The sequence below is a fragment of the Sus scrofa genome, chromosome 1, assembly GCF_054392235.1.
Source record: "Sus scrofa isolate SSC_HxYL_T2T_F1_AM1 chromosome 1, Sscrofa_HxYL_maternal_Yorkshire_Landrace_v2.0, whole genome shotgun sequence".
NCBI lineage: Eukaryota > Metazoa > Chordata > Mammalia > Artiodactyla > Suidae > Sus > Sus scrofa.
In genome coordinates this window covers 192,916,121-192,931,160 of record NC_139383.1, presented here as the reverse complement: position 1 = coordinate 192,931,160, position 15,040 = coordinate 192,916,121, and the positions used below count along the sequence as shown (strand labels likewise).

Here is a 15,040-nt window from a genome sequence, read left to right as displayed (position 1 = left end):
TTTATTTTGCTTTTAGTTATGACTTTTTCATAAATTCTAAAACCTTCAAGTGGGTATTAAATTTCTTCAAGCTGCTCTGTGTTGGAGCTCTTAGTCTGGAGCAGGCAGTGAGTGTGTACAGTAGCCAGCTGGCAGTGAGCTCATCTCCTGGCCTGCACTTAGGTACTAGAAAAATTTTGGATCCTTCATCTGGATAGGAAAGAGGAGTGGATGACCCAATGGTAAATGTTTTTATATGACATCAAACTTCTATTGTAATGAACCTGATGACAAGTTTGTCCTGGAAAATAATGCCCAAATCTGAAATATGCAATAATTACCTATGCAATTATCACAATTAAGCAGTAATATATCCAAGATTGTCACACTTAGAACCATTTGTTAGGTAATATGTTTATTAGCACTTTTCTCAGATACATCGAGCTCCTTTTTATGATTTTATTATGAATACATTAACCATGTCAGAACATACACCTTTATAGCCTCATATCCTCAGATAGCTAAAGGTCACCTTCCATTGACCACATTTGATGACCTTTTCTGTTTTTTCTTAGCCTCAGTAGCAATCACAATGCTTGGTTATGCTATTCCTCCTTAAAATTCTTCTGGCTTTCACAATTCAGTCCTCTCCTGACACACCTTCAACGTTCTGACCACTCTCAAATTACATCTTCAACCCTTTTTTCTTCTTTTGCTATGTCTTTCTTTGGGAAATATTACGCATACATATAACTTCTATGTCATTATACTAGCTGATGGTTCCTAAATCTGAGTTTCTGATCTTAACTTCTAAACTCACGGAATTCTTAGTCTTTCTTTGACACAGCAAAGAGCAATGCCTGTCACTGGCCTGTCTTTCCATATAGTCATATTCCAGTTAGTCATCTAAAACAGGCCTAATCATGTCACTTGTTTGGTAGAAAAATCTTCTCAGTATTCCTAGGAGCTAGGAAATCTAGCGAGTCATTTTCCCATCTGGTCTTAGAGCCTCTTGGGTGCCTGAGTCTGGCACACTTCATTCTCACTGTTCCCCAGATACTCTGTATGCCTTAACACCTCTCTGCACCCTCATCACGCTGCCTCTATCTGGAATCCCTGCTCTAATGCATATCTCAGTCTGCCTGGTCTAATTCCTTATCTAAGGCCCAGATCACATAGCACTTACTAAAATCACCTGTGCACTCCCATCCCTTGTTTTTTAGCTTCATTTAGGACCAATACGTTTCCTTATTGTCAAACATTAATTTTTCTTGGAGCACAAAAGTTTGTATACCTGTCTCCTCCTCTAAACTAGGAACTCTTTGAGGGCAAGGTAAGCATCTTCCTTCTTTTGGATTCAGTACCCAGCATAAGATCTTGAAGTTCTCAATACATCTTTGAATTGAGCAGTGGTGGCTCCCTTGTACCAGATCCATCGTATTTGTTCAGAGTGAGATCTGTTGGCTTGATAAGATCTGTCAACTTTAGAAAGGGGGACATAGCTCTTGTAGAAGATAAAAGATGACAACACAAAAAGGAGAATTTGGAGAAGGTAACTAATATTTAAATCATGAAAGAGGGAGGTGTGAGAAGAGAACTTTGGGTGTGAAAGAGAAAGAACTTAAAGAAAAATGAGAATTGGCAGAGGAAAGTGGCTTTCAGAACTAAGTAGGGGAAAGTATATGCCAGAGCTTGGTGTTTGAGAATCAATCAGAGGTGGTTGACACCATTAGAAAAAAATGTTCATTTGGATTTCTAATATGACAGTGAAATGGGAAGCTGGTGAACAGGATACCTGGGTGCTAGTTTCATTCAACTCTTCCTTCTGCTTAGGTGTGTGACTTGAGCAAATCAGCTTCTCTTCGTTGGCTTCCTTCTCTGTCAGCTGGGGATTAATTTTCTGACACAGGGTGATTTAATCTAGCTCACAGGTACATTCAGAAGATAAGGTAATAGATGTAGAACTAAAAATGGAAAATGGTAAAAGCCTTTAATATTCTAAATCACTGCTATTTTTAATCTTAAATGTTAACTTTGTTACTCTTTTCAATTCTTGTTAATAATAGCCTAGACAAACTCATCTTCTACAAATACATAAAAAAATGGTTGCTCTCTTATTATTATTATTATTCATCTTTTTGTCTTTTTAGGGCCATACCCATGACATATGGAGGTTCCTAGGCTAGGGGTCTAAATTGGAGCTACAGCTGCTGGCCTACGCCAGAGCCACAGCAATGCCAGATCCAAGCTGCGTCTGCGACCTACACCACAGCTCACAGCAACGCTGGATCCTTAACCCACTGAGTGAGGCCAGGGATCGAACCCATAACCTCATGGTTCCTAATCAGATTCATTTCTGCTGCGCTGCAGTGGGAACTCCTCTTTTTATTAGTAAAAAGAGTAAAAGGGCAAGATTTCTTACTACTTAGTAATTTTTTTTAAAACCCAAAAGATATGAGACATAAAATTTGTTAGCATATTATTTGGTTATTTTTAATTATGCTAAAAATTCTTAATTTTGAAACAAAGTAAGATTTTATTAATTTTTAAGTAATCATAGATGTTAAAAGATTATTATCCTTTTTTTTTGGCCACCCCTGTGGCATGCATAAGTTCCCAGGTCAGGGATCGAACCTACGCCACTGCAATAACCAGAGCCACAGCAGTGGCAATGCTGGATCCTTAACCTGATGAGCTGCAAGGGGACACTAAATGAGTGTGTCTTTAAAGCTCAGCATTTATTTTTTTTCAAAAATTTTATATTAGAGGGAAAATATAACAAGAGTTTTTGTCATGTATATGTTGGCTACTCTGGTCCAGATTTTAGCATAAGAAATTATTAGAAGTCCTATATCATTATAAAATAGGGAGCTCCTTTAATTTATTTTCAAATTCTTTTAATAGTTTCAATTTGAAGATAATGAACTCATTAAGGCAAAGGGGGCTTAAATTTAAGAAAAAACTCTTGATATTCTTTGTTTTTAATCAATATAGCAAAATCTCCACTTAAATGAAAATGTTTGAAGTACATTTTATAAACTAAAATTACAAAAGTGATTTGAACATTTTCTATTTTATGCATTATAATTCCCTATCTGCGTGGGTTTTTTTTGTTTTGTTTTGTTTTCAAACAGCCAGAAATCACTGTGGAAAATCTTCCTACTTATTTAAGACTTCAGAAACCATTACTCATCTTATTCAGTGATGGCAGCATAGATCCTCAGCATAAAAAAGTAATATTGATGCTGGTAAAAGAAAAACACTTGGATTCACTTACCCCTTGCTGGTTGAATCTGTAAGTATATTTTTAATACGTAAAATGTAAAGTATAATTATTATGGAATTTTCATTAGAAAATGAAGCTCTATAACTTTACCTTTGCAGTTAATATTATGGAACCAATGTATATGTCACCATGATATTTTAGTTACTAAACTCCTTCAGATGGTCTAAGATGACCATGTCTTAGATTGAATTTTGTTTTATAATAAATATTTTTTTTTGCTACATGATACTGTTTTTTTCAGCTTTATTAAAGTATAATTGACAAATAATATTGTAAGATATTTAAAATACACATTGTGATGATTTGATAAATGTATATTATAAATTTATAATAACTGTACATGGAAAAATTATCCATGCCATTAATATATCTGTCACCTCACATATTTATTATATATATATAAATTTGGGGGTGAGAACATTTAAATTCTACTCACTCAGCAAATTTCAGTGATATAGTACAGTATTATCAACTATAGTCACCATGTTACACATTAAATCTTATATTAATTTTGCAGCTGAGAAGTCTGTTTTATTTTATTAGGTTTTTTTTTTTTCCCCTCACCCTGTAGTCCCTGGCAACTTTTCCACTCCATTTTTATGAGTTGACTTTTTAAATAAAGATTCCACACATATAATACTACTATGTAGTATTTGTCTGGCTTATTTCACTTGGTGTAACACTCTCAAGTTTCCTCCGTATTGTAGCAAATGGTAGGATTTCCTTTTTCATGGCTAAACAATATTCCATTGCATAGGTATACCATGTGTTTTTAATCCATTTATCTATTGACTCCTAAATTATTTCCATATCTAGGCTATTATGAATAATGCTGCAGTGAACATGAAGATATTGCTTTAATATTTTGTTTTCATTTTCTTTGGATACATACCTAAAAGTGGGATTCTTGGTAGTTCTCTCTTTCATTTTTTTTTTTTTTTTTTGGATACATACCTAAAAGTGGGATTCTTGGTAGTTCTCTCTTTCATTTTTTTGAGTAACTCCCATACTGTTTTCTATAGTGGCTGCCCTGATTTATATTCCTACCAGCAGTGTGTAAAGGTTTCCTTTTCTCCACATCTTTGCCAGGGCTTGTTACTTGTGGTCTTTTTGATAATAGCCATTCTGACAGGTGTGAGGTGACATCTCATTATGGTTTTGATTTGCATCTCCATGATGATTAGTGATGTTAAACATATTTTCATGTATCTTTTGGTCATTTTATGTTTTCCTTGCAAAAATGTTTGTTCAGATCTGTCCATCTTTAAATTGTTTGTTATTTTGTGATTGAGTTCTTTAGTTATTTTGGATATTAACCCCCTATCAGATAAATGATTTGCAAATATTTTTCTCCCATTCTGAAGTTTGCCTTTTCATTTTGTTGATTTTTACCACACAGAATGTCTTTAGTTTGATGTAATCCCATTTGTTTATTAAGCAATGGGTGCGCATTGAGGAAAATTTGGCAATACAGAAAAATAAACATTGTGACATTTTGGCATTTTTCTTTAGTTCCATTCTCTGTGTTTCTGTATTTTAAAAATTCAGCCTGAAACATTATTAGTGTGTTTACCAACATTTCCTGGTGTAATTTCTAGATGCGCAGCTTGTGTTACTACATTTAATGTCTCTAAAGACAGTTTATACACACATACTATCCATTGCTCAAAGTCATGTTATTTTTAACTCTTTTGAAAAATTACAAAAATGGGGCAGTGCACATTTTTGCATGAAGAGTTCACTAGCAGTACAACATACTACTTGAGATAAAATTTTCCCAGGTAGTTATCCTTGTTGCTATCTCAGAGTTAAATAGTATTTTCCATAATGTGGAATGTGCTACATTAGGAAAACTAGGTGTCTTAAACTTATGGTTTCCTTGTATGAACATACTTATAAAATTGTTTTAATTTGAAATTAATCCTGAGGAAAGATGTTTGGTTTTATTGGAAAAGGAGTATTTATTATAAGTATCTTGTTATTTTAAAGTTTGTAGCTTTTTAATTTTTGAGCTGACATGTGATCAGGTTTTGACTAAACTTTGGAAGTAACCTTTTGATTTTCTATCAAGACAAAATCAACGAGCCTTTGGACTACGTCTGTTCTTCATTAAAATTCTCATTGGAAAAAAAAACACTGTAAATCAACTATAATGGAAAAAATAAAAATCATATATAAAAACAAAAAAACTCTCGTTGGCTGCCTTTTTTCTCCTAAGAGAAATGCAGTAAGAACTCCATGTTAAAAGAAACTTTTTAACACTCTGATTACTAATAACATAGTTATACTATAACCTCTTGATTTTTAGGATATCTTTCCATAAACTGACTAGCATGATACTGTATTTAAAGGTTAATGATTTATAAACTATGGTTCTCATTATTTTGTTATAGAAAGAAATATTCACTACCATGTTCAACTATTCCTTTTTACAGGAATAATACTCCTGTGGGAAGAGGAGTCTTACAGGCGTATTTTCATGTCTTACCCCCTCTGCCTCTTCTTGTTGTGGTGAATCTGCATTCAGGAGGCCAAGTATTTGCATTTCCTTCAGACCAGGCTATAACTGAAGAGAACCTTTTATTGTGGCTGAAAAAATTAGAAGCAGGACAAGAAAGTCATATCAGTAAGTTTCCTATTTTAGTGCACATAATTCTGTATTTTGTTTCAAGGATTTAAAAACTTGAACTATAGCTAATAAATGCTAGAGGGAGTTGAATTGTAATATTTGTAAGTATTCTAAATATTCAGATACTAATAGCATCCATTGTTCACAGGACAGTCTCCTCTATGGTAGGTGTTGTTATCCACAGAAAATAACTCATTGTATTAAATTTAATAATAGCTATAATTTCCTGAATGATTCACATGGATTATCTCACTTATTCTCACGAGAGTCATAGGAAGTATGATTACCTGTAGAAGGGTTAAGTAACTAGTTCAAAGTCATATAATTAACCAGTAAATGTGGAAACTTGGATTTCTGCATGGCCCTACTGTACTCCAGAGCCAGACTTTGGAACCACAATAGATCTTGGCCTGGAATTTATGATGCTGGCTTATGACCTGCCATAGTCCTTATTTTTCTAAAGCTTCTGTGCATTTATACTTATTGTATAGATGTGTATGTTAATTTGTATCTAATTATGACAACAAGCCTGTTGCTATAACTTAAATAAGTTAAGGTATAATAACCTAGGTCATTAGTCTGTTGAGGAAATGGTGTGAAATTTGATGTAATGAAAAGTTTCTTAAGGTACTTCTAAGGATTTTTTTATTGGAAACCAGATGAACTGTATTCTAATTACATTTGACATTGTTCATGACAGAGTTCTGAAATGTGTGTTGTATGTGTGAATATGTATGTATCAACTCCACTGGTGTATAAACAGTGTATAAACTCCACATCAGTGTTATACTTTCAGCCAGCATGCATTGTATGAATCCATCATTATGTATATTTGTGTGTATTTGATCAAATTCTTGAATTTGTCCTCAGTGCCAATCATTACTGTACACCTGATCTTCCCAGAAGGTCTTTCTACTTCATTTCTGTTAAGTTAGGCAGTTTTAGCTAAATTATTATGTTTAAATAGTCTATAGATGGTATTTGTGTACTGAAATATCATTCATATACTATAAAAGACACCCTTTTAATGTGTATGATTCAGTATTTTTTGGTAAATTCACAAAGCTGTGGAGCCATTCTTCCTACTGCTGAATTTTAGAACATTTTCATCATCCCCAGATGACCCACTGGCAGTCATTCCCCATTCCCCTCTCTCTTCATTCCTTCACAACCACTAATTTACCTCTGTCTTTATGGATTTGCTTAATCTGGACATTTCATATAAATGGAATCATACAACATGTGGCCTTTTGTGCCTGACTTCTTTCACTCATTGTTACAGCATCAATCAGTAGTTCATTCCTTTTTATGGATGAATAAATTCTCCATTGGATGGATTTGCCCCATTTTGTTTGTTCATTGGCCAGTTGATGGACATTTGTGTTGTCTCCACTTTTTGGCTAGCATGAGTAATGTTGCTGTGACCATTCATGTACATGTTTGTCTATCAAATACAGCAGTTACCCCACTGACTTGAATGCAGCAGCTTTGTAATAGGTTTTAAATTGGGAAATTTGATTTCTCCAACTTTGTTCTTCATGTCCAGGATTATTTTGGCTGTTCTGAGTCCTTTTATTTATTTTTATTTATTTTTTTATGGCCGCACCTGTGGCATAGCAAAGTTCCCTGGCTAGGGCTTGAATCAGAGTTGCAGCTGTGGCCTACACCACTGTCATGGCAACAGTGGATCCAAGCCACAATTGTAGCCTATGTCACAGCTTACGGCAGTGCCAGGTTCTTAATCTGCTGAGCAAAGCCAGAGATCAAACTTGCATCCTCAGAGAGAAGGTCAGGTCCTTAACCTGCAGAGCCACAACTGGAACTCTTATTTTGGGTCCTTTTAGATGGTATTTTTAAGTCTTAATTATCAGAGATAATTTATTAGTTTTAATATTTTCCTAGGAAATGTAAAAATTTAATTAAATTGGCTATTTTGTCTGTCTTAGTCTGAAAGAAGCCTTTCTGTAGTTGCTGTCATTTGTCTCTGGCTTCTTCATTCTAGGCACACAGCATAGAGGTCCTTTCCACTGTAGCTCTTGAACTCTTCAGACAGTCTGCTTTCTTTGTCTGCATTGCTATTTTATAGAAGCAGCTGAATGTTGTCATTTTGCAGCTGCTGTGACACAGAGGCCTTGTGGACTCCAGGTCAGATAGAATTATATGTCTTTATATAATTATATATGTCTTTATATAATTATATATGTCTATATAATTATACACACACATATAGACATATATCTAGACATATATCTATATATGTCTCTATATATAATCTGTATACGTCGAGCCAGCATACCTCTCCAATTGAATTGCTTAAAAAAAAAAGTGGTGTGATATTCAAAGACAACGAAACCTTGATTACTAACTGTGTGGTTTCAGGGAAGTTCTTCTTCCTCCTTTACAACTTTAAAGGAGCTTAATAGTTCCTACTCTGAGTGTATCACAGCTATTTTAAAAATAAAATAAAATGAAGGATGCAAAAGCATACATTTTAAAGTATAAAACCTAAAATATTATTATTATCCAGGTAAAGATCCTTTCTTACAGGGAGCATCCTTGGGGGCTTTGATGCCTCAACTCAAACCATTACCAAGAGGAATGTATCAGAATTACTCTTCTGAGTTTCCTGAGAGACTGGTGTATTTTCTCAGGCAATTATGTTAATACTTTGGTTTCCATTATTTCTTTGTTATCACTGCTACTGTTCTTAAGTTATTCCTGCAGGCTTTGCAGCAGGGAAGAGGCAAACCAAGCAAGGCTTTTCTGTATCAGGTCCTGTCTTCTGGGCTGGCAGAACCTGCTCTCACCACATTTTGGGAGACAGATCTGAGATAGGGATGTTGCAGCTACACTTGGAATAGCCTGCATCTGTAATGTGGTACCACAGGTGTCTGCCTCACCTTACTTGCTGAACATCTTAATTTCTATGAAATTGTGACCACTGGCTATTCCTGTTTGAGATTTACACCTTGGTGAAGCCCTCTGATATTTCTAGGCCTTGATCTTCTCATCTATAAAATTGGGATAATAACTGTATTTACACGTCATGGGGTTTTAAGAATTCAGTTAAGTCATGCCTGATACATAGTAAAGCCACAATAAATGTTAGCCATTATTATTAGAATCATTATTGATTTGATAATAATGTCTTTATTGCCCATATGTGATGAGAATACAGTTTTATTTGCAATTGAAAACATTAAGATCTTTGTAGAGTTCCCTCAACAAATAATTAGCAGGTTAGGATGTCCAGTTTCAGGAATGTTGTCACTGTCTTAGACCACTAGGCTGCAGTGTTTACCTTAAAAAATAAATACTGGGAGTTCCCATCATGGCTCAGTGGTTAAGGAATCCAACTAGGAACCATGAGGTTGCAGGTTTGTGGGTTAAGGATCCGGCGTTGCTGTGAGCCGTGGTGTAGGTTGCAGACGCGGCTCGGATCCCATGTTGCTGTGGCTCTGGCGTAGGCCAGTGGCTACAGCTCCGATTCGACCCCTAGCCTGGGAACCTCCCTATGCTGCGGGAGCGGCCCAAGAAAATGGCAAAAAGACAAAAAAAAAAAAAAAAAAAAAAAAAAAAAAAAACCAATAAATAAATATTGGGCTTTTCTTAAAGACACTTAGTATCTGCATATTGCTTTAAATTGGACTTTTCTTAAGATACTTAATATCTGCATATTGCAAACGACAGTTATTGTTACTTCTTACCTACAAGAAACTGTATTTTTATCAGTTTGTCACTTTTGAGTCTGTTCACCTGGTAATGCTGTAATTGGAAACATCAGTTACTGGGGTAGCCTAAATCTAATACCCTGCTGATGTTCCATGGATTTCATATAATTGAATCTGAGAGAAGAAATCATATGTCAGTAATTATAGATATACAAGTATATTTGTTTGTTCTTTAATCCACTCTAGGAAATTAAGAGTTTATATGAATATTCTAAGCTTTTCTTTTGATTTTTTGAAAGACGCTCGAGTTTTTATTTTATGAGTACTACTTTCTTTTCATGTAACAATGTATAGATTCTTTCACTGGAATTTATTTTTTAAATGTTTACTTTGCACATCTACTTAGTTTATTTCTCAAATAGTATTTTTAAATAGGCAGATAAATTCTGAAATTGTATAAAATCTGTCTACTAAATGGAGAAAAGCTAGTTAATTCATCTCATATGTATATGTTACCAGCTTAAATCAGTTTTCTTATTTAATGACTTTTTTTTTTTTTTTTTTTTGACTGCAGTATGCAGTGGTTTGATGTGGGATTTCACCTCCCAGACCAGGGATTGAACCTGGGCCACAGCAGTGAAAGTGCCAAATCCTAACTATTAGGCTACCAGGGAACTCCCCAATGACCAGTGTTTAAAAATAATGTCAAGATTCGCTGCCATGAAGCCCTTCTAAAAAGTTATTCAATCATTGTTTGTTTATAGTATAGTTGATTTCATAGTGGTTTTTAATGATTCTTTGTCTATAATTATTTGTATAAAACATACTTTTTTTAAAAAAAGTATGTGGAGTTCCCGCTGTGGCACAACAGGATTGGCGGTGTCTCTGCACAGATCCCTGGCCTGGCACAGTGGGTTAAAGGATCTGGCATTGCCTCAGTTGTGCTGTAAGTTGCAACTGTGGCTCAGATCAGATCTCTGGCCCAGGAACTCCATATTTCACAGGACGTCCAAAAAAGAAAAAAAATAATGTATATGCAAAGGTTGTTAACTGAATCTTCCAAAACAGAAAATTCTTTAAGGTATAAGGAAATACTCTTCTAAATGATAATATATATGTTCTAAATTTTTTTTTTGTCTTTTTTTTTTTTTGTCTTTTGTTGTTGTTGTTGCTATTTCTTGGGCCGCTCCCACGGCATATGGAGGTTCCCAGGCCAGGGGTTGAATCGGGGCTGTAGCCACCGGCCTACGCCAGAGCCACAGCAACGCGGGATCCGAGCCGTGTCTGCAACCTACACCACAGCTCACGGCAACGCCAGATCGTTTACCCACTGAGCAAGGGCAGGGACCGAACCCGCAACCTCATGGTTCCCAGTCGGATTCGTTAACCACTGCGCCACGACAGGAACTCCAGTTCTAAAAATTTTTTTCTGGAATGATTTATGGTTACAGTTCTTTGGGATAAATACAGGGCTAGGGAGGGATATAAGAGAGTTCTTCATTTTAACTTGTACCTGTCGGTGTGTAATCTCATTGCATATATTGATATTTTTTAAAACCTCAACAAGGGTTAACAGGCAGTGAGATTATGGACCTTTCTTTTTGCCTATTAATGCTTATCTTTATTTAAAATATAATAGCTTGTAAATGTAATATAAAATACAAAAATGGGGAGTACCTGTTGTGGTTCAGTGGGTTAAGAACCCAACATAGTATCCATAAGGATGCAGGTTTGATTCCTGGCCTACTCAGTGGGTTAAGGATCCAGCGTTGCCACAAGCTTTGATGGAGGTTGTAGATGCGGTTAGGTCTGGTGTTGCTATGGCTGTGGTGTAGGTCAGCAGCTGCAGCTCCAATTTGACACCTAGCCTAGGAACTTCTATATGCCACAGGTGCAGCTGTAAAAAGAAAGAAAAAAAAAAAGAAAATGTCTAGTAATGACAAATATGTTGAGTTTTCTAAACAATGATGATAATATAGCTTGCTTAGATAAGGAAAAATGGTAAGGTCATCACTCCTACAAATTTCAAAATATACATTTTCTAGTAAATTCATATGGTGGTATTTTTTAATCTGTTAATCTTTAACCTTTGATTCTATCTTCCTTCCAGCAATTTTACCAGCTCAGGAATGGAAACCTCCTCTGCCTGCTTATGATTTTCTAAGTATGATAGATGCTGCAGCATCTCAACATCCTACTAGGAAAGTTTCTGAGTGTATAAAAGAAACTGATGTGCAGGAAAATTATAAAGAACAGCCTGAAGATCAATCAGCAATCAGAAAAGAATCAACTGAAATATTGAGAATGAAACACTGGGATAGAAGTAACTGGTTTGAAGAAGCAAAGAAACCATTCAGGCATGACAATAAAGAATTATGATGCTCAAAAATGAGCTAGTTTTATAGGGCTGTGGAACACTTTCCAGAGCCTTTTTGGCTTATTTTATAGACTTAAGAATTTATTTCATTAAAAAATAACCTTACATCAGCCAGAATGGCCATCATCAAAAAGTCTACAAACAATCAATGCTGGAGAGGGTGCAGAGAAAAGAGAACCCTCTTACACTGTTGGTGGGAATGTAAACTGGTGCAACCACTATGGAAAACAGTATAGCGGTTCCCCAAGAAACTAAAAATAGAACTACCATATGATCCAGCAATCCTACTCCTGGGCGTCTTTCTGGAGAAAACCATAATTCGAAAAGATATATGCATCCCAGTGTTCATTTCATCACTATTTACAATAGCCAAGACATGGAAGCAACCTAAATGTCCATCAAGAGAGGAATGGCTAAACATGTAGTACATATATACAATGGAATATTAGGAAAAAAGAATGAAATAAGCCATTTGCAGCAACATGGATGGACTTAGAGATTATCATACTAAGTGAAGTTAGTGAAAGACAAACATCATATCACTTATGTGTGGAATCTTAAAAAAGAATACAAATGAACTTGTTTGTGAACAGACTGACTCATAGACTTTGAAAAACTTATGGTTACCAAAGGGGACAGATGGTTGTGGGGGGAAGACGGAGGGTTTGGGCTTGTCATATCCACACTGTGTATATGGAATGATTGGCCAGTGGGGACCTGCTGTATAGCTCAAGGAGCTCTACCCAGTATTCTGTGATGGTCTATATGGGAAAAGAATCTGAAAGAGAATGGATGTGTGTATATGTATAACTGAATCACTTTGACAGCAGAAATTATCACAATCTTATGAATCAACTATACATCAATACAACTTTAAAAAAATGGGAAAAAAGCAATACTAAATCATTTCAAGTTTGTAGACCTGTGCTGTCCAATAAAAAATTCACCCAGTAGGTATAGTCAAAATAGTTACGTTAACGTAGAAATTATGAGTTATTTTACATTCTTTTTTTATATCAAGTCTTCAAAATCCAGTGCACATTTTATATTTATTCCACATCTCATTCCAAAGGAGCCACACTTCAGGTGCTGAGTAGCCACATGTGGCTGGTATCAGTGGTGTTAGCTCAGCTCTTAAACAGTAACTGGTATAATTAACTTACTTCTAACCACAATATATTTAAGCTAAAAGATAAATACAACTCTAGTCAAATCACATTTGATGCCGTAGTGGAATCATGGAGCTGGCAGTTACATTTGTTTTGTTGTTGCCATGATGTTAAAACCAGTGTTTCTTAATCAGGAAACAGTTTTGCCCACCAGGGGACATTTGGCAATGACAAGGCACATTTTTGATTGTCATTACTAGGGGTGTTATAGGTTAGCAGAGGCCAGGGATTCTGCTAAACACAGCATCAGAGGGAAGAAATTTGGAAAGGTCTAAGATTTTACCCTATCTGCAAGTTAAAAGTTAGCTTGCCATAGTTTATTATATCAGAGACAAGGAACTTGATTATTTACCTTAATAGTGTCAATAAGAGTGTCAAGGTATGAGGTACCACCTCACACCTGTCAGAATGGCTATAATTAATAAGCCAACAAATAAATCCTGGAGAAGGTGTGGAGAGGAAACCCTCCTATACTCTTGGTGGGAATGTTAATTGGTACAACCACGATGGAAAACACTATGGAGGTACCTCAGGAAACTAAATATAGAACTGCCATTTGACCCAGCAATCCCACTCCTGGGCATATATCCATACAAAACTTTCACTGAAAAATATACATGCACCCCCTATGTTCACTGCAGCACTATTCACAATAGCCAAGACATGGAAGCAACCTAAATGTCCAACAACAGATGAATGGATTAAGAAGATGTGGTACATATACACAATGGAATACTACTCAGCCATAAAGGAGAACAAAATAATGCCATTTGCAGCAACATGGATGGAACTAGAGACTCTCATCCTGAGTGAAGTAAGTCAGAAAGAGAAAGACAAATACCATATGATAACACATATCTGGAATCTAATATATAGCACAAATGAACCTATCTACAGAAAAGAAAAAAAATCATGGGCATGGAGAATGGACTTGTTACCAAGAGGGAGGGGAAGGGACTGGGAGGGACTGGGAGTTGGGGTTAATAGAAGCAAACTCTTGCATTTGGAGTGGATAAGCAATGAGATCCTGCTGTATAGCACATGGAACTATGTCTAGTCAGTTGTGATGGAACATGATGGAGGATAATGTGAAAAAAATATATATCTAGATGTATAGCTGGGCCACTTTGCTGTGCAACAGAAATTGACAGAACATTGTGAATCAACTATAATAAAATTTTTAAAAAAGAGTGTCAGTATCTGTGTTGGTCTCCTGATGCCCAATCCTATAGCACAATGAGAAGAGGGCCAAGTGACACCTGGGCTGCATTACAGGGGAGAAGTCCTGAGGTCAAGGAACCTAAGTATTTTATAGTGGATATTAAGCATGTCTGCCCCTTGCTCTGGAGGGAGACATCTTTATTATAGTAGACAGTAATCAAATGCATCTTTCTTCTAGAGGAGGCTATGAGTCCAAAATAAAGGCAGTTGGTGCCTCTTTGCAAATCACGTATAAACAGGAAAGACTCAGGAAGAAATGTCTCCCAACAGAAATCAGCTAAAATTTTAAAGATTTAAGGGCCAAGGGTGGAGTAAAGTATTAGCTTAGAATAAATGGAAGCTTTCATACTGATCAGGAAGTTCCTTCCACCAGCCTTCCATCAGTTCTCCAATGAGAACAACCTGGGCAGGAGCCTGGTGAGAAGACAGCCCTCAGTGACACAGACAGGCAGGTACTGGGTGATCTCAGGATCCTGGGCTGCAGATGTGAAACCTTGACTGCTTCCTCAGACCTTTCTCTTGTATGGGTAAAAGGCATTATCCACTGCTGGGAAGAGAGCAAAGCTTCCTGCGTCCAGGGCCCAGGCCAAGATCCACCACCTCTGGGGAAGGGGTAAATGCAAACCTTTGGCCTCTGGGAGAAGTAGAAAACCTCTTGAACCCAGGATCCTACACCAATACCAAGGAGAGAGCTGCTATCAGTGGGAG

At 36.1% G+C, this 15,040-nt stretch overlaps 1 protein-coding gene across 11 annotated transcripts in view; it reads left to right on the top strand.

Moving 5' to 3' along the window:
- Positions 1-13,937, top strand: part of TXNDC16 (thioredoxin domain containing 16) — a 99,798-nt gene extending 85,861 nt beyond the window's left edge. For all 11 annotated transcript variants that reach the window (XM_084981231.1, XM_084981225.1, XM_021102006.2 and 8 more), the window contains 3 exons: positions 3,114-3,274; positions 5,701-5,891; positions 11,676-13,937. In XM_084981231.1, the coding sequence (XP_084837357.1) occupies positions 3,114-3,274; positions 5,701-5,891; positions 11,676-11,944 (621 nt within the window). In that variant the 3' untranslated portion in view covers positions 11,945-13,937. The remainder of the gene's footprint in view (positions 1-3,113; positions 3,275-5,700; positions 5,892-11,675) is intronic.
- Positions 13,938-15,040: the final 1,103 nt, after the last annotated feature.